Here is a 21,131-nt window from a genome sequence, read left to right on the forward strand (position 1 = left end):
CATCACAGATTTGAGCGTCGTCAGCTGACATAGTGACGGTTTTGGACCACCGTTGGTAAGGAGTGTCGCTAAATTGTTTGTGACAATTTTTAAAGTATAAAACTGTCACTAATTTGTAACACTTGTAAAGGTGTTTTTATATTGTATTTCGTGATGTTTTGAAACTGTCGTTAAATTACTAAATTCTGTGACAGTTTTTAAACATATTTAGTGACTATTTAAACCGTCACAATATTTTTAGTGACAGTTTTACAATTTAAAACCGTTACTAAGTTACTTATTCATGTGACAGTTTTTTCCTGTATTTAGTGATTGTTTTAAACTGTTATAATCTCTTCAACATCAAAATTTCTATTATCAAAAGTTGAATTCTTCATAAATGACATTGTTTTTCAACAAATCCAAATTCAATCCCACAAGTTTTACAAAAATAACAACAATGTATTTCAAAAGTTGAATTCTACAAGTTTTAATTACATAGTCATAATCCATATGTAAATTCAAAAAATTCTAACTTAATCCAAACGTGTAAACCTAACAATTCAATCATGAAACTCCTTTAAATGTTGGATGGCCTATGTTGTTGAGGTTCATGATTGGCAGAAGAATATGGTCTTGTATGTGTTGGTGATTCAAAATCTGTAACCTACAATTGAAAATAAAAAAAAATATTTTAGAGAATATTTAGAAGGATACTTAACAAATCAACAAGTGTTATACAAGAGGCTATGATTACAAACTAAAATCATTTTAGAAGAAGTTGTTGACGAAAATTAAGTATGTAAGTCTATAAAATTAAGTATAACATATATCCTTATCTTACCTCAGTAGGAAAACCGGGTGGCAATTGACCCTCTTGACGATTCACAAGAAATTTACTTGTTCCTGTAGCAACTGTACTTGTAACTTCAAGTTTTGATATTCAGTTCTTGATGGTCCATTATATAAAATCTGGCCAAACCGTAATTAATTAAATAGGAGAGAATATGATTAGAAAATTTAGCAATCGGAATTTGATAATTTAAATATGATATTTGGACTCAGTGAATTTTTCTGAGTCAGAAAACATAGTTTCTGGATCAAAATGCGCACTGGAAATTTGACCGGCAGTACCGGCTACGATCTGTCCGGTACTGTGGCTGAGAAAATTAATTATAAGTAAATAACATTTAGAGATTAGGATTTATAATTAGAGAAGGTAGAAATATTTAAAATACGATTTAAAACTCTAATCTTAGAGGTTTTGGCCCAAAATTGAGCCAACAGACTAAACCAAGTGAACTGAGCCCAAGTGGGCCCAAGACGCAACATATATAAACATTAGTTATGAGTATTTTAGCTCATTAACCCTAAAGAAAGAGGGTAGCGGCGCTGAAATGGAGAAGAGAGGAAGAAGAGAGAAAATCCTAACTTCATCAAACTTCAAATCATCATAACTTTCTCTCCGGAACTCCGATTGACGAGCTGTTTATGGCCACGCGTCGCTTTTCTCATCTTCTGCAATTCTATCTAACACTACAACAAATATGGGCTTTAGCAACGCCAAAATCTGCAACACCTTAAAACCGTTTTCTTAGATAGTTTTAGACAACGGTTTTTTACAGTATTACTGTTGAAGTTCAGTTTTCATTATTTTATAGCAACAAAATAAAACCATTCTCTTTAACTATTTTAAAGAACGGTTTTATAACTGTTACTAGAATTTGATTTTAAGCAACGGTTTTTTAATGTTGTTTAAATAACTATACAAAAGATACGCTTAAAAACCGTTGCCAAAGTTGCTACACTTTAAAACATTCCCTTAGATGATTTTAGACAATGGTTTTTATAATGTTGCTGTTGAAATTTAATTTTTCATTAAGTTATAGCAATAAATTAAAACCGTTTTTTTAAACTATTTTAAAGAACGATTTTATAACCATTACAATAAATTTTTTATTAAGCAACAATTTTCTAATATTTAAATAATTATGCAAATTAAAAGATACATAGAGATGATTTTTCAGAAATTATGAGCTAATTTTAGTTTATTTATTTATTAGATACTTTGATTTCAGAAATTATTTTATTAAAGATAATTAAAATAAATTTTGATAAATTAAATTTGAAATAAATTAAGATTTTTACTAAACTTTACAATTATTGAATATTTTTTATTTATAATTTAAATTTTAGAAATTTAAAAATAATAAATTTTTTATTATTTAAATTAGAACTTTTATTTAATTTATAATTATTGAATAATTTTCTAAATTTAAATTATAAAGCTTAATAGTTATAAAATAATAAAAATTTTATATGATTTGATTTAAATAATTAATATTTTTGTAATTTAATAATTTAAATTTTATAAATAAAAAAATTAATTATATCATCTTATAATTTTAAATTAAAATACTTGATTGAAAGCTAATTAGTAAACTAATACAACAAATAATATTTTTTAAAAAATAATTTTAAAAAATTAAATTAAATTTTAAATTAATATTCTATACCCTAAACTTATTAAAATTATCCTACTCTAATTAATCCAAAAAAATCCAAAAATCCCCAAATCAATCCTAACCTAACCCTAATTTTCCCTCAGATGATGCCACCCACACTTCCCTCAACCCCCCTGTTCACATAAAACACAACACACACATAACACCAAACACATACACAGAGATGACGAAGAGAGGAAGACAGGGAGCCGCCGTCACGTCGTCACCATTCAGCCCATCGCCGCCGCCGTGTTGCCACCGAGCCACCGGTCACGAAGGGAAGAGAGACAGAGGCAGACAGAGGCGCGCAGAGTTCATGAGGGGAGAGACAGAGGCCGAACGCGAGGAGGGAGGGAACCTTCGCCGTCGCCGTTCGTGGAGTCCGCGCCAGCACCGTCGTCGCTGTCCATGGAGTCCCCGCCAGCACTGACGTCGCCGTCGCAGAGGAGCGTCCCTGTCTCCGCGCGCTGCCGCCATCGAAGCTTCTGCTTCTGCTTTGCTGCTTCTGTTGTCACGCCGTCGCCCCTCTGGACGTCATTGCTTCTGAATCTTGCCCTGTCACTGGTTCTCTGCCTCCCATTGTGGCTCAACCTCTGTTTATGTAACTCAAGTGGCTCTTGTTCTGTGAATTTAATTGATTTGGTTTCTGTTTTGATTTGAATATTGATTTGGTATAATGCTGGCTTTTTTGGTCACTGCCTGTCACTGCTTTCTGTTCTGATAGCTGCTGCTATTTTTTGCCTTTAATTTGTTGTTGATTCAGTAATTTATTGCTATTCTGTTTTTGGTTTTGATTATCTTCTGTGCAGTTATTTAGTGTTTACTGTAGTGTTTGCATTCTGATTTTCGTTATAATTTCTAATTTGTTCTTGATTTTTAGTTGGGCTACTTTCTGCAATTTTCCATACATAAATTATGGCTAGGTGGATATCAGAGCAGCAACTGCAAGTTACTTGGTTGTTATACTTTTAAGCGCTTCCACATGTTCTATCAACTTGTCATAACTGTTCCTTAATCATTGATACTATGCTTTGATATTTAGGCCATTATTAAATCATATATATATATATATATATATATATATATATATATATATATATATATATATTTGGCGTCTGAATTCTGGTATCTAGTATCATTTTAGTGTCCCTATTAACGACAACTCTTCATGTTGGTTTCATAAGTAGAAAACTTAATTTGGCTTCCTTGATATGGCTGACAAACTCATTTCAGCACAAGATGGAAGCAAAATTCCAATTTGCAGTTTATTTAGGGATACCAGCTACTTATTTCATTGTTACTTCATTATTTCTCTTCTACAGGTGTAATTCTTGACTCTTTTTTTTTTTTCTTCTTACTGCAGACTTATTTTCAAAGTAGACCACCTTGGTTGGAAAATATTGTCAATTGCAGTGCCTTCTGATATGGCTTTGACAGCTGATCCTATTGCTTCACTGGTTGACACAACATTCATTGGCCGAATAGGTATATGTTCCACCATTAACTCCAAGTTTGCTAAGTGTCTCAACAAAAAATATAAAAAAGGAGATAGAGATAAGACAAAATGTTCATGTCTCTATTTATATCCATGTATCTGTCTCTTGCTTCAAACAAGTTTGTGTCTGTCAATATTTTGTGCTTTTGTCCTAAGACAGCATAATTTATAACAACTTTAGCATAATTTCTGTCAATATTTTTGTGTTTTTATTTGGAAGATCCTTACTACTATCTTAAAATATGTTCGAAAACACTCATCAAGTTAATTGAGACATGTCTCGAAGGTTTAATTTATAATTTCATTGGTTAAGAGTAGATGTGCTTGTGCTTGTGCAGTTGTGGGTTGCTCTCACTGCAACTTCTTGAAACTTTTTACCCACTTGCCATGATATGTCAGTAAAAAACAACTTGATTTTTTATTTTTCTGTGCTCCGATCTTCTTGCAGGTGTAGGATTCACACTATATATATACATATCAGAGATATATTTGTATTGAATAGAATGATACACTTGTCCCACCCAATTATTTGGTCTGAAAATTTGTCGTGCACACCATGTGCTTGTGAAATTGTGAAACGGTTAAAACTTGTATCAGCTTACTATATATATAATAATAAGTGACACAAAGGCTGCATTATATTCATAGGAAGAAAGAAACAATGAGTGATTCTGCAGCTTAGGCCCTTTGTTGAGGCCAAAGCCTGGGACTGTGGTTGTTTGGAAATATGGGGATGACCCTACTAGCTTGTGGTTCTGCTCTTGTTTGTATATTTGTCATTCATTTTGTGCAATTAAGTTTAGTTTTTTGAGGTATCTATAATACTCTGATTATACTCTTTTTTTTCTTTTTTTCCCCTGGGTTGTGTTGTGCAGGTTCATTGAGTGGTTGGGTTGTTGCTGTAGAGGGAGCTGTGGTGAGAGCATTGAGAATGGAAAGAAGCTCAAATCTCTTTTGTTTATGATTAGATATTGTTATGACTTGGATTTTTATTATGTGATTTTAAAGTATCTTAGTTTATTTAACTTCTGAAATCTTTTGTTTATAGGTCACAAATATGTATGAATCTTATAGAATACGTTATAAATCAAATGTTCAACTAGTTTTCTTTAATGATTTGATTCAAATAGTTGAAAGATTAATCTATTGAAGCTAAAAATTAGTTGGAATATTAATTTCAATGCAATATGAGAAAACTATTATAAATAAAGAATTATATAATTAGAAAATACCGTTGTCAAAAGTTGTCAAAGACAATGGTGTTAAAACCGTGGTTAAAGGCAGTTACAAAATGGAAATGGTATTAAAATCGTTGCAAAAAAAAACACCAAAGGCAACGCTTTTAAACTGTTGTCTTTGTGAATAACAACACTACAACAGTTTAAAACCGTTGCCTATCTAGTTATGGTTTTAAACCGTTACGTCATGAAAGAGAACAGTTTTAAACCGTTGCCTATCCAGTAACGGTTCTAAACCGTTCTTTAAAAATTGTTGTCAAAACCGTTGCCTATGCTAATAACTATGGCAACGGTTTTTTTGGTTGCCGTTGCCTTAGGTAAAAAACCGTTGCCTATGAGCATTGGCAACGGCCGTATATACCACAGGTCAAAAACCGTTGCCAATGTGTTGCCTAAAGTTTTAGCAACGGTTTTTCGATCTATGACAACGGTTTTCGACCGTTGCGAAAACCCTTATTTGTTGTAGTGTAAGTTTTGTGGTGAGTAACCCACTGTCCTCTGCCCAGTTTTCGTTTTTCTCTTTAAATTCGAATTTGGTTTGGGTTTTGAGGAAATCTTATAATTTTGGTTATTTAGGAGTGCTCTAGTATGAGCCATTGGTGAGTTCCATCAACCAATTTCGTGGGTTAAGATAAGGAACCCTCCAACTCTTGTGATTTATCATTTTCATGAATCATAGGTTGATGTATATAGGTGAAATTGGTCAATGATAATGAGGTACAAAAGCAAAGAATAATGAATTAGGAAGGACTAAAGCACTAATCTTGTGTGTAGAGTAAATATTATAATTAATGCCAAACAAGTCACGAAGCACCAAAATAATACAAGAAATTCTCAACAATTGAGTAAGAGGATCCAACACCATTATTAAAATAAGAAAATTAGAAAAGAAAATAAGAACAAGCTATAAAGACAAAATTAAAATACAATGAATAAAAAGTATGCAAATGCCATAAACAAAAGAAAATGAGAAATTTTTTTTTGACCTGGAAAAGAAGAAAGTAAGAAAGGAAGAAGAGAGAAGAAGAAACGAGAGAAGAAAGAAGAAGAAAAGGAATAAGAAAGAAGAAGAAAGGAGAAGAACAGGGCACGAGGCGACGCTGCGCGTGGAATGCAGGATGGACAAGCGACGCGTAAGCGTCCTGTACGCTTGAGTGTGGATGGTGAGAGTGTAAATCGACGCGTATGCGTGTGATGTACGCGTACGCGTGAGTGCAGCTGTGCGTTTCGCGCGGTGTACGCGTGGTGTTCGCGCAACTCTCGGGTTCCATGTATGGAGCCATGTTGACGCATCGACGCGTACGCGTGCCTGGCTCCCCCTTTTTTTTTTACATATAAAAACAGAAACAGGGCACTCTCCTAATCTACAAGAATTCTAAAATAATCAAAATTAAAATTTAACAACAACTCTTTTTGGTTTTTGAAAAATTTTCAAATATAAGACACACAAAACTTACACTTCAAGTAAAATACAATCTAACAATAACTATTCTAAACAAAACATAAATCTAACAAGAAATCTATCAATCAAAGCAAAATGTATAAGAGTATAGAAAATAAGAAAAACTACCTACAATGGCAACTCAATTCATTCATTGATTATATATACAAGAGAATGGAAAGAGGTTACCATGGTGGGGTGTCTCCCACCTAGCACTTTTAGTTTAAGTCCTTAAGTTGGACATTTGGGAAGCTCCTTGTTATGGTGGCTTATGCTTGTATTCATCCTTGAACCTCCAAGGATGTTTGCCCCTCAAACGGTTGTCAAAATTTCCAACCGTCTTCACCAAGCTTGGGTGAAATTCTTCCCAAGATATGAGCTTCCAAAATTTGTCTTCATGTTGTGATCCAAGATCCCAAACCTTGTTTTCACACCCATCTTCAAGTTGATCATCATAGCTCCAATTGGGTGGTTTAGCCTTGGAATTCTCAAAGAAGCCTCCAAATAACTTCCTAGACTCATACAATTTAGCTCCACACTAAACCTTGCAATCAAACTTTGAACATGCAACCGTAATGAACCTAGAATGATGTTTCCAACCACTAACCATCTCTCTCCTACTCTTGACCCCACAAAGAGCTCTAAGTTGACCATCATTTCCAATCAAACTATATTCAAGTGAGAAAGTAAAGCTTAGGGATAAGAATTTTACTCACTTGAATATTGTGTTGGATGGTGACTTAGGAAGGGGTGGTCCTAATGATCTTGCAAGTTTCACTCCCTTGTGCTCTTCTTTGACTACCTCCACCTCTTGGCAAACTTCTTCAACTTCAATTTCTTGCCCACCAACTTCTTCCACACATTCTTCATTGGTGGAGCTTGCCTCTTGATCATCCTCTTCCAATCTTTCATCATTCATACTATGCCTTGGAGGTTGCGCATTATCCTCCTTAACACCAAATTCAAGCTCATTGGAAAAAGGTTCAACAACTTCCACAAGATCATCATCAACATCACTTGGTGTGGAAGTGTTCTCAAGCTTGAAATCCACCTCTTGTTCAATTTCACCTAGCTCTTCAACTACTTCTTCTTTAACAATCTCTTCCTCCTCCAGTTGTTGCAAGACATACCCCCTCTCCTTGTCCTCATGTTGGGATTCTATCCTTCATACTCCACTCTTCGATTGATTTCTCACATTCATCCGTGGAGGTGCTTTACTTGTTGCATGAGTCCCATAAGTCCAAGGTGGCTTTAATTTTGGCAAGGTTAGCCTTGATAGCTTCATTCATCCTTTGGGCTTCCTCTTGCTCCTTTTGATGGATTATTACTTGAAGCCGATCCATTGCTTCCTTGAGACGATCCATTGGCTCTTGTTCCACTTGGCTAGTATAAGTAGGATCATATTGCTCTTGGATGGATGGATATGGGTGTTCTTCCATGGAGGATTATGGTGAAAAGAAGAATTCATTTTGTGGTTAAAAGTTATCATACATGGGAGGTGATTAATCTTGGTAACAGTATGGAGGTGGTGGTTCTTGAGGGTATTGGTGGTGGAATTGGGGTGGTTCTACATATGGTTCATATGGTTCACAAGGTGGTTGGTATGGTGGATATGGGTTGGGGTCTTATGGTTCTTGAGGATAATGTTGATTTCTCAAATCTACAAATCATGTCAAAGTTGAAGGTGCTGGATTTATCGAACAATAGGCACATCAGACACCTTCCTAGTAAAATAGGCATGGTGATCAACTTGGAGCTTCTGAACCTGTCACTCTCAGAAGTATCCACACAGATTCAGTTGCCAATTGAATCGAAGAACTTGGAGAAATTGAAGGTCCTCCTCATGAAAGATACTTTCACTTCATCAAACATTCTTAAGGTTTTGGAAAGCCTTAAACAATTGCAGATTCTAAGACTTGGATATGGAGGCAGGGTGGGTGGAGGCATGTCTTTTAGTGAGGTAGGTAATAATCAAGAAGCAATCTTGATAGACAAATTGAAAAGCTTGCCTCAATTGGAGGAACTTTGCATCAACTTAAAAACCATGAGAGGCATCCGAAAATTGCTTAGCTCCACCAAGTTGCAAGGTTGCTTGAGATATGTTTGGCTTAGTTTCATTGATGAGCCAATTGAGATGGCAACATTGTTGACATCTTAGTCTAAAATGAAGCATTTGGAGCTTATAACTCTGCAATATTTGTACAACATCAAGGAAGTTCCATCCATCTTTTTATGATGCGTGCGCGTGGCCCTCAATTCTCCATTTTACTCATTTCTTCATTAATTCTCCACTTTGCATGCTTTTCTCTTTATTTCTTCCATCCAATACTTGCCTTATGAACCTGAAATCACTCAACAAACACATCAAGGCATCGAATAGAATTAAAGTGAATTAAAATCATCAATTTAAGGGCCTAAAAAGTATATTTTTACACTTAAGCACAAATTAAGGGAGAATTACAAAACCATGCTATTTTATTGAATAAATGTGGGAAAAGGTGATGAAATCCTCTAAAATAAGCACAAGATAAACCACAAAATTGGGGTTTATCAAACCCCCTTGTTCTTCATAGCCAATAATTGATCACTTCATTGCAATTCCTTGTGAGATGACCCGAGGTTTAAATACTTTGGTTAATTCTTATTGGGGTTTGTACATGTGATAACCAATATTTTTGTATGTGAGGATTCTTTGTTGGTTTAGAACTATACTTGCAACGAGCTTTCATTTGTGAAATTCTAAACCGTACGAACAAATCGAGCATCAAAATGGCACCGTTGCCGGGGAGTTGCAATGGTGCTATGTTATTGGCTATTGTATATATTGTGAATAGCTTGATTTGTGGTTTGTTTGTTAGTTTTTGCTAGTTCTAGGATTTGGTTTTCTTTGTCTCTTGTTAGAATTTGTTTTTGCTTTCTCTTATCCCCATGAATTCTCATCACTTTGGCTATGAGTACGATTCAAACTATGTTGTAGGAATTGGAAGCTTTAATGAGGAATTGCATCAAGGATTTGGAGATTAAAGGTGGGAGGAGCTCCAAGCTTACGGACAACCTTCTTGGCGACAACCTCCTCCCGAATCAAGTTTGACAAGAGTGCTTGGGGATATGACAACTCTCCTTACGGAGATGCACAAGGACCAAAAGGCATTTTATTCCATCAAATTCGTTCAAGCGCCACCCCAACAAGACTACTCTCCGGATTCTTATGGGTATAATCCAAATCCTAATGCATACCAATCTAATGTATGTGATGACCCTTATTGTGATTGTCAACCACAACCATCATATGCATATGAACTCCCTCCTCAACATAGCCCTCAATAACCATACTCACAAGTCTCATACCACCATCCACCCCCATATGATCCTAACCTATATCTACCATTCCAACACCAATACCCCCAAGAACCACAAATTCTATACACACCACCTCAAGACTTTCACCAATATGAACCACCTTCCAACTATAATACATCCCCCCCAAACAATGAACCCTCTCTTCCACCACCACCTTCATCGGAAGACCTAATGCAAGAGCAACAAGAACTTCTAGCTAGGTGTACGAATCATGAAGAAGCGTTCAAAGAGCTAGAAGCCAAGATAGCTATCATAGCGGAAGCCGTTAGCAACATGGTCGCATCCCGCCTAAGCCTATGCGATCAAGGCACTCCCATTGTTGAATGTGGAGAAGCACCCAAATAGCTTAGCGAAGAAGTGAATTTGGAGCTCCAAGGTAAGGAAGATAAGTTAAAGCAATAAGTACAACAAGAGGAGGAGGAAGAGATTATTGAACAAAAGGATGGTTGGGTATTTAGGATATGTTGAGTGGTGGACGAAATTGTGATCCTCAAAGTTAGTCTCTTTGTATTTGTATGAAATCAAAAATACCCCAAAGAGATCATGGTGTAATGAATTGGGATCTTAATAATCCCTGGTAATGGCACGTGTGATCACAACTCCATTCAACTAACCAGCAAGTGCACTGGGTCGTCCAAGTAATACCTTACGTGAGTAAGGGTCGAATCCCACGGAGATTGTTGGTATGAAGCAAGCTATGGTCACCTTGTAAATCTCAGTCAGGCAGATATAAAATAATTATGGAGTTTTCGAATAATAAATAATAGAATAGGGATAGAGATACTTATGTAAATCATTGGTAGGAATTTCAGATAAGGGAATGGGGATGCTTTCCGTTCCTCTGAACCTCTGCTTTCCTGCTATCTTTATCCAATCAGTCTTACCCCTTTCCATGGCTGGCTTTATGTGATACATCACCACTGTCAATGGCTACTTTCGGTCATCTCACGGGAAAATGATCCAATGCCCTGTCACGGCACGGCTAATCGTCTGGAGGCATCACCCTTGTCAATGGCTTCATCTTATCCTCTCATTGAATAATATGCTCACGCACCCTGTCACGGCACGGCTATTCATCTGTCGGTTCTCGATCATGCTGGAATAGGATTTACTATCCTTTTGCGTCTGTCACTAACGCCCTGCAATCGCGAGTTAGGAGCTCGTCACAGTCATCCAATCACTGAATCCTACTCGGAATACCACAGACAAGGTTTAGACTTTCCAGATTCTCTTGAATGCCGCCATCATTCTAGCTTACGCCACGAAGATTCTGGTTAGGAGATCTAAGAGATACTCATTCTAGCTTATTTCATGTAGAACAGAAGTGTTTGTCAGGCACGCGTTCATAGGGGAGAAGGATGATGAGCGTCACACATAATCATCACCTTCATCACGTTCTTGGGTGCGAATGGATATCTTAGAAGCGAAATAAGAAGATTTGAATAGAAAACAGTAGTACTTTGCATTAATCTTTGAGGAACAGCAGAGCTCCACACCTTAATCTATGGAATGTAGAAACTCTACCGTATGAAAATACATAAGTGAAGGTCCAGGCATGGCCGAGATGGCCAGCCCCCTAAAACGTGATCAAAGGATCATAAGGTAATCCAAAGATGCCTAATACGATAGTAAGAGGTCCTATTTATAATAAACTAGTCACTAGGGTTTACATGAGTAAGTAATTGATGCATAAATCTACTTCCGGGGCCCACTTGGTGTGTGTTTGGGCTGAGCTTGAGTGTAGCACGTGCAGAGGCCATTTGTGGAGTTGAACGCCAGTTTCTGTGCCAATTTGGGCGTTCAACTCTGGTTTTGGATCCTTTTCTGGCGCTGGACGCCAGATTTGGGCAGAAGGCTGGCGTTGAACGCCAGTTTACGTCATCAATTCTTGGCCAAAGTATGGACTATTATATATTTCTGGAAAGCCCTGGATGTCTACTTTCCAACGCAATTGGAAGCGCGCCATTTCGAGTTCTGTAGCTCCAGAAAATCCACTTTGCGTGCAGGGAGATCAGAATCCAACAGCATCAGCAGTCCTTTTTCAACCTCTGAATCTGATTTCTGCTCAAGTCCCTCAATTTCAGCCAGAAAATACCTGAAATCACAGAAAAACACACAAACTCATAGTAAAGTCCAGAAATTTGAATCTAACATAAAAACTAATGAAAACATCCCTAAAAGTGACTAGATCCTACTAAAAACATACTAAAAACAATGTCAAAAAGCGTATAAATTATCCGCTCATCACAACACCAAACTTAAATTGTTGCTTGTCCCCAAGCAACTGAAAATCAAATAGAATAAAAAGAAGAGAATATACTATAAATTCTAAATTATCAATGAAACAGAGCTTCAATCATATGAGCGGGACTTATAGCTTTTTGCCTCTTGAATAGTTTTGGCATCTCACTTTATCCATTGAAGTTTAGAATGATTGGCATCTATAGGAACTTCAGATTTCGAATAGTGTTATTGACTCCCCTAGTTCAGTATGATGATTCTTGAACATAGCTTCTTTATGAGTCTTGGCCGTGGCCCTAAGCACTTTGTTTTCCAGTATTACCACCGGATACATAAATGCCACAGACACATAATTGGGTGAACCTTTTCAGATTGTGACTCAGCTTTGCTAAAGTCCCCAATTAGAGGTGTCCAGGGTTCTTAAGCACACTCTTTGTTTTTGCTTTGGACCTTGACTTTAACCGCTCAGTCTCAAGTTTTCACTTGACACCTACACGCCACAAGCACATGGTTAGGGACAGCTTGGTTTAGCCGCTTAGACCAGGATTTTATTCCTTTAGGCCCTCCTATCCACTGATGCTCAAAGCCTTGGGATCCTTTTTATTTGCCCTTGCCTTTTGGTTTTAAGGGTTATTGGCTTTTTCTGCTTGCTTTTTCTTTTTCTCTTTTTTTTTCTATATATTTTTTTTTCGCCCTTTTTTTTTTCTTTTTTTTTTCTGCAAGCTTTGTTCTTTGCTGCTTTTTCTTGCTTCAAGAATCATTTTTATGATTTTTCAGATTATCAAATAACATGTCTCCTAGTCATCATTCTTTCAAGAGCCAACATATTTAACATTCTTAATCAACAACTTCAAAAGACATATGCACTGTTCAAGCATACATTCAGAAAACAAGAAGCATTGTCACCACATCAATATAATTAAACTAAGTTCAAGGATAAATTCGAAACTCATGTACTTCTTGTTCTTTTGAATTAAAACATTTTTCATTTAAGAGAGGTGATGGATTCATAGGACATTCATATCTTTAAGACAAAGTTACTAACTACTAATGATCATGTAATGAAGACACAAACATGGATAAGCACATAACATATAAAACGAAAAAAAACAGAGAAAGTAAGAACAAGGAATGAGTCCACCTTAGTGATGTCCTTGAGCTCTTCTATGTCTCTTCCTTGTCTTTGCTGCTCCTCCTTCATTGCTTTTAGATCTTCTCTGATTTCATGAAGGATGATGGAGTGCTCTTGATGTTCCACCCTTAGTTGCTTCCAATAATTATGTGGAAGAAAATGTATCTCCTGAGGTATCTCAGGGATCTCTTGATTTGCAGTCAAATGTTCTACCACTGAGCTATAAACCCTTGATGGAAGCTTTTGTCTTCCCTTTCCTCTTTCTAGAGGTTTCTCTGGCCTTAGGTGCCATCAATGGTTATGGAAAAAACAAAAAAGCTATGCTTTTTACCACACCAAACTTAGAATGTTGCTCGCCCTCGAGCAAAAGAAGAAAGAATAGAAGAATAAGAAGAAGATATGGAGGAGATGGAGGGAGATGTGTATTTGGCCATATGGGTGGGATTGGGTGGGAAAGAGATGTTGAATTTTGAAGGAAAGTGGGTGCTTGGATGTGAGTGGTAAATGAAAAACAGAAGGGATGATCATGAATGGAAAGAGAGATGATGAGGTAGGTGGGGATCCTGTGGGGTCCACAGATCCTGAGGTGTCAAGGCATTTACATCCATGCACCAATTTAGGCATGTAAAATGCCCTTGCACACAACTCTGGGCGTTCAGCGCCAGGTTGGTGCCCATTTTGGGCGTTCAACGCCCCTTTGCTGCCATTTCTGGCGTTGAACGCCAGAACCATGCTTGTTCTGGGCGTTCAGCGCTAGGATGCTCCCATTCTGGGCGTTCAGTGCCAGAACTATGCTCTGTTTTGGCGTTTGAACGCCAGACAGATGCTCCTCCAGGGTGTGATTTTTCTTCTGCTGTTTTTGATTCCGTTTTCAATTTTTTTGTTTATTTTGTGACTCCACATGATCATAAACCTAAGAAAACATGAAAAACAATAAAAATAAGAATTAGATAAACATTGGGTTGCCTCCCAACAAGCGCTTCTTTAATGTCAATAGCTTGACAGTGGGCTCTCATGGAGTCTCACAGATGTGCAGAGCTTTGTTGAGACTCTCCAACACCAAACTTAGAGTTTGGATATGGGAGTTCAACACCAAACTTAGAGTTTGGTTGTGGCCTCCCAACACCAAACTTAGAGTTTGACTGTGGGGGCTCTGGTTGACTCTGCTTGGAGAGAAGCTTTTCATGCTTCCTCTCCATGGTTGCAGAGGGAGATCCTTGAGTTTTGAATACAAGGGAGTTCTCATTCCATTGAAGGAATATTTCACCTCTGTCAACATCAATCACAGCTCTTGCTGTGGCCAGGAAAGGTCTTCCTAGGATGATGGATTCATCCTCTTCCTTTCCAGTATCCAGGACTATGAAATCAGTAGGTATGTAAAGGCCCTCAACCTTTACTAATACATCTTCTACTTGTCCATAAGCCTGTTTTCTTGAGCTGTCTGCCATCTCCAGTGAGATTTTAGCAGCTTGCACCCCATAGATTCCCAGTTTCTCTATTACAGAGAGGGGCATGAGGTTTATCCCTGAACCAAGGTCACACAGGGCCTTAAAGATCATGGTGCCTAGGGTACAAGGGATTATGAACTTTCCAGGATCCTGTCTCTTCTGAGGCAATGTCAGTTGATCCAGATCACTTAGTTCATTGATGAACAAGGGAGGTTCAACTTCCCAAGCATCAATGCCAAATAATTTGGCATTCAGCTTCATGATTGCACCAAGAAACTTGGCAGTTTGCTCTTCAGTTACATCCTCATTCTCTTCAGAAGAGGAATATTCATCAGAGATCATGAAGGGCATAAGGAGGTTCAATGGAATCTCTATGGTCTCTAGATGAGCCTCAGAGTCCTTTGGTTTCTCAGAGAGAAGCTCCTTATTGATCACTGGACGTCCCAGGAGGTCTTCCTCCTTGGGATTCACGTCCTCTCCTCTCCTCACAGGTTCGGCCATGGCGTTTATGTCAATGGCCTTGCACTCTCCTTTTGGGTTCTCTTCTGTATTGCTTGGGAGAGTACTAGGAGGGATTTCAGTGATCCTTTTACTCAGCTGGCCCACTTGTGCTTCCAGATTTCTAATGGAAGACCTTGTTTCATTCATGAAACTTACAGTGGCCTTAGATAGATCAGAGACTAGATTTGCTAAATTAGAAGCATTTTGTTCAGAGTTCTCTGTCTGTTGCTGAGTTGATGATGGAAAAGGTTTGCTATTGCTAAACCTGTTTCTTCCACCATTATTAAAGCCTTGTTGGGGCTTTTGATCCTTCCATGAGAAATTTGGATGATTTCTCCATGTTGAGTTATAGGTGTTTCCATAAGGTTCACCTAAATAATTTACCTCTGCTATTGCAGGGTTCTCAGGATCATAGGCTTCCTCTTCAGAAGATGCCTCTTGAGTACTGTTGGATGTAGCTTGCATTCCATGCAGACTCTGAGAAATCATATTGACTTGCTGAGTCAATATTTTGTTCTGAGCCAATATGGCATTCAGAGTATCAACCTCAAGAACTCCCTTCTTCATAGGCGTCCCATTACTCACAGGATTCCTTTCAGAAGTGTACATGAACTGGTTATTAGCAACCATGTCAATGAGTTCTTGAGCTTCTGCAGGCGTTTTCTTTAGGTGAATGGATCCACCTGCAGAGGTATCCAATGACATCTTAGATAGCTCAGATAGACCATCATAGAATATATCCAGGATGGTCCATTCTGAAAGCATGTCAGAAGGACACTTTTTGGTCAACTGTTTGTATCTTTCTCAAGCTTCATAGAGGGATTCACCTTCTTTCTGTCTGAAGGTTTGAACATCAGCTCTAAGCTTGCTCAGCTTTTGAGGAGGAAAGTACTTGGCTAAGAAATCCGTGACCAGCTTATCCCAAGAGTTCAGGCTGTCTTTAGGTTGAGAATCCAACCATAATCTAGCTCTGTCTCTTACAGCAAAAGGGAAAAGCATGAGCCTGTAGACTTCAGGATCTATTCCATTAGTCTTAACAGTATCACATATCTGCAAGAATTCAGTTAAGAACTGAAAAGGATCTTCAGATTGAAGTCCATGAAACTTGCAGTTCTGTTGCATCAGAGAAACTAATTGAGGTTTCAGCTCAAAGTTGTTTGCTCCAATGGCAGGAATAGAGATGCTTCTTCTATGTAAATTGGAATTAGGTGCAGTAAAGTCACCAAGCATCTTCCTTGCATTATTATTATTTTCGGCTGCCATCTCCTCTGCCTGTTCGAAAATTTCTGAAAGGTTATCTCTGGATTGTTGTATTTTAGCTTCTCTTAATTTTCTCTTCAGAGTCCTTTCAGGTTCTGGATCTTCTTCCACAAGAATGTTCTTATCCTTGCTCCTGCTCATATGACAAAGAAGAAGGCACAGAAAAATAATAATAATAATAGAGATCCTTTATACCACAGTATAGGGATCCCTTTGTGAGTGGAAGAAAAGAGGGGGAGACAAAGAATGTAATGTAATGGAAGAAACACAACTGTGAGGAGGCTTTGAGATGTGAGATGAGATGTTAGGATATGAATGAATAAATAGAATGAGATGGGGGAAGGAAAATTTTCGAAAATTATTTTGAAAAAGGAGTTAGTGATTTTTGAAAATTGTTTTTGAAAAATTGTTAGTATTTTTTTTTTTTCCGAAAATTTTTGAAAATAAAAAAATAATTAGTTAATTAAAAAGAAATTTTTGAAAAAGGGGGAGATATTTTCGAAAATGAGAGAGAGAGAGTTAGTTAGGTGGTTTTGAAAAAGTTAAGAAACAAACAAAAAGTTAGTTAGTTAGTTGAAACAACTTTTGAAAACCAATTTTGAAAAGATAAGAAGTTAGGAAGTTAGAAAAGATATTTTGAAAAGATATTTTTGAAAAAGATAAGGTAAGAAGATATTTTGAAAAGATATGATAGAAATTAGTTTTGAAAAAGATTTGATTTTTAAAATCACAATTAATAACTTGATTCACAAGAAATCACAAGATATGATTCTAGAACTTAAAGTTTGAATCTTTCTTAACAAGCAAGTAACAAACTTGAAATTTTTGAATCAAAACATTAATTGATTAGTTATTTTCGAAAATTTTGTATAAAATTAAGAAAAATATTTTTGAAAAATATTTTTTTGAAATTTTCGAAAATAACTAATAATTTTGAAAAAGATTTGATTTTTGAAAAAGATTTTGAAAAAGATAAGATTTTCAAATTGAAAATTTGATTTGACTCATGAGAAACAATTTGATTTTGAAAATTTTTGAAAAAGTCAACTCAAATTTTCGAATTTGATGAGAGAAAAATGGAAAGATATTTTTTTGAATTTTTATGAAAACATGAAAATTATGCAATGCATGAAATTTTTAGATCAAAACAATGAATGCATGCAAGAATGCTATGAATGTCAAGATGAACACCAAGAACACTATGAAGGTCATGATGAACATCAAGAACATATTTTTGAAAAATTTTTAATGCAAAGAAAACATGCAAGACACCAAACTTAGAATTCTTTAATGCTTACGTACTAAGAATTCAAGAATGCATATGATAAACATGAAAAGACACAAAACAAAAATTCATCAAGATCAAACAAGAAGACTTACCAAGAACAACTTGAAGATCATGAAGAACACTATGAATGCATGATATTTTCGAAAAAATGCAAGATGCAAATGCAAGTGACACCAAACTTATAATGTGACTCAAGACTCAAACAAGAAACAGAAAATATTTTTGATTTTTATGATTTTCTAATTTTTTTGGATTTTTATTTTATATTTTTCGAAAATTAAAAGAAAAATAAGGATTCCAAAATTTTTAATATGAATTCCAGGAATCTTGCCATGTTAGTCTAAAGCTTCAGTCCAGGAATTAGACATGGCTCACTAGCCAGCCAAGCTTTCAAAGAAAGCTCCAGTCCAAAACACTAGACATGGCCAATGGCCAGCCAAGCTTCAGTCTTTAACACGAGAGTATATTGTTCTTGATAACAAATTGCAAGCCTCAGTCCAAATTAATTTAGACATGGCTTTACAGCCAGCCAGGCTTCACATGCTCCATGAAACACTAGAATTCATTCTTAAAAATCTTGAATAAATTTTTGAAAACATTTTTATTATTTTTTTTCGAAAACAGATGAGAAATTTTTAAAAATATTTTTGAAAAATTTTTTGAAAATAAAATAAAAAGAAAATTACCTAATCTGAGCAACAAGATGAACCGTCAGTTGTCCAAACTCAAACAATCCCCGGCAACGGCGCCAAAAACTTGGTGCTGTTGCCGGATCAAAAGGGAATCTGGCACTGATGTTACCGGACCAAAAGCTTGCCGAAGACTCAAACAATCCCCGGCAACGGCGCCAAAAACTTGGTGGAAGAAATTGTGATCCTCAAAGTTAGTCTCTTTGTATTTGTATGAAATCAAAAATACCCCAAAGAGATCATGGTGTAATGAATTGGGATCTTAATAATCCCTGGTAATGGCACGTGTGATCACAACTCCATTCAACTAACCAGCAAGTGCACTGGGTCGTCCAAGTAATACCTTACGTGAGTAAGGGTCGAATCCCACGGAGATTGTTGGTATGAAGCAAGCTATGGTCACCTTGTAAATCTCAGTCAGGCAGATATAAAATAATTATGGAGTTTTCGAATAATAAATAATAGAATAGGGATAGAGATACTTATGTAAATCATTGGTAGGAATTTCAGATAAGGGAATGGGGATGCTTTCCGTTCCTCTGAACCTCTGCTTTCCTGCTATCTTTATCCAATCAGTCTTACCCCTTTCCATGGCTGGCTTTATGTGATACATCACCACTGTCAATGGCTACTTTCGGTCATCTCACGGGAAAATGATCCAATGCCCTGTCACGGCACGGCTAATCGTCTGGAGGCATCACCCTTGTCAATGGCTTCATCTTATCCTCTCATTGAATAATATGCTCACGCACCCTGTCACGGCACGGCTATTCATCTGTCGGTTCTCGATCATGCTGGAATAGGATTTACTATCCTTTTGCGTCTGTCACTAACGCCCTGCAATCGCGAGTTAGGAGCTCGTCACAGTCATCCAATCACTGAATCCTACTCGGAATACCACAGACAAGGTTTAGACTTTCCGGATTCTCTTGAATGCCGCCATCATTCTAGCTTACGCCACGAAGATTCTGGTTAGGAGATCTAAGAGATACTCATTCTAGCTTATTTCATGTAGAACAGAAGTGTTTGTCAGGCACGCGTTCATAGGGGAGAAGGATGATGAGCGTCACACATAATCATCACCTTCATCACGTTCTTGGGTGCGAATGGATATCTTAGAAGCGAAATAAGAAGATTTGAATAGAAAACAGTAGTACTTTGCATTAATCTTTGAGGAATAGCAGAGCTCCACACCTTAATCTATGGAATGTAGAAACTCTACCGTATGAAAATACATAAGTGAAGGTCCAGGCATGGCCGAGATGGCCAGCCCCCTAAAACGTGATCAAAGGATCATAAGGTAATCCAAAGATGCCTAATACGATAGTAAGAGGTCCTATTTATAATAAACTAGTCACTAGGGTTTACATGAGTAAGTAATTGATGCATAAATCCACTTCCGGGGCCCACTTGGTGTGTGTTTGGGCTGAGCTTGAGTGTAGCACGTGCAGAGGCCATTTGTGGAGTTGAACGCCAGTTTCTGTGCCAGTTTGGGCGTTCAACTCTGGTTTTGGATCCTTTTCTGGCGCTGGACGCCAGATTTGGGCAGAAGGCTGGCGTTGAACGCCAGTTTACGTCGTCAATTCTTGGCCAAAGTATGGACTATTATATATTGCTGGAAAGCCCTGGATGCCTACTTTCCAACGCAATTGGAAGCGCGCCATTTCGAGTTCTGTAGATCCAGAAAATCCACTTTGAGTGCAGGGAGGTTAGAATCCAACAGCATCAGCAGTCCTTTTTCAACCTCTGAATCTGATTTCTGCTCAAGTCCCTCAATTTCAGCCAGAAAATACCTGAAATCACAGAAAAACACACAAACTCATAGTAAAGTCCAGAAATGTGAATTTAACATAAAAACTAATGAAAACATCCCTAAAAGTGACTAGATCCTACTAAAAACATACTAAAAACAATGTCAAAAAGCGTATAAATTATCCGCTCATCATTGAGTACATATAGGAATCTCAAGTTGAAGAGCCTTCTTCCACAGAGTTTGGAAGGGATGTTAAGGAGGAAAGTGATGTTAAGGAAGTGGATAGAGAGTTGAGAGAAATTGATCAAAAAGCGGATTCCATCATTAGTGATTTTTTGTCCACATTGATCAATCCCCTTAATGATCTTGTTGAGCCTTCTTCCATTGGATTGGAAAGTAATGTTGAGGAGGACATGCAACCTCCAAAGCATATTGAGAGTGAAGAATTGGAAGAAGTGTTCCAAGCAACAAGTCCTCCTATCTATGATGATGCCGCATCAACATATGATCCTTTTGAGCATGATGAGTCCTTCCCCACTATGCTTGAACTTAATGATGAGATTAACTTCACTAAACCTCCTATTTATGATTTGAGTGATAAGGAAGAGATAGAAGAATTTGGCAAAGAAGAATGTGAACTTGAGGAAGCTTGGCAAGAGGTAGAGCTTGAAGAACCTTGCCAAGTGGTGGACGCCTCTAGAAGAGGATGGACGGGAGTGGAATGCGCTTTATCAAGACCGTTGGGAAATTTTCTGCCTAAGTTGCCATCTAATCCTTCATTTGAGTGGGTAAAACTCCTAAC

At 37.2% G+C, this 21,131-nt stretch overlaps 1 protein-coding gene and 1 non-coding gene across 2 annotated transcripts; both read left to right on the plus strand.

The window, feature by feature from the left end:
* The first annotated feature begins 8,269 nt into the window (after positions 1–8,269).
* Positions 8,270–8,815, plus strand: LOC140176079 (probable disease resistance protein At1g15890). The gene has a single exon (XM_072205941.1). The coding sequence runs from the start codon at positions 8,270–8,272 to the stop codon at positions 8,813–8,815; it is 546 nt and encodes a 181-aa protein (XP_072062042.1).
* A 7,283-nt stretch (positions 8,816–16,098) lies between these two features.
* Positions 16,099–16,206, plus strand: LOC112725244 (small nucleolar RNA R71). The gene has a single exon (XR_003164365.1). It is a non-coding gene; the product is annotated as a small nucleolar RNA R71 (small nucleolar RNA).
* Positions 16,207–21,131: the final 4,925 nt, after the last annotated feature.

This window comes from Arachis hypogaea, chromosome 11 (assembly GCF_003086295.3).
Source record: "Arachis hypogaea cultivar Tifrunner chromosome 11, arahy.Tifrunner.gnm2.J5K5, whole genome shotgun sequence".
NCBI lineage: Eukaryota > Viridiplantae > Streptophyta > Magnoliopsida > Fabales > Fabaceae > Arachis > Arachis hypogaea.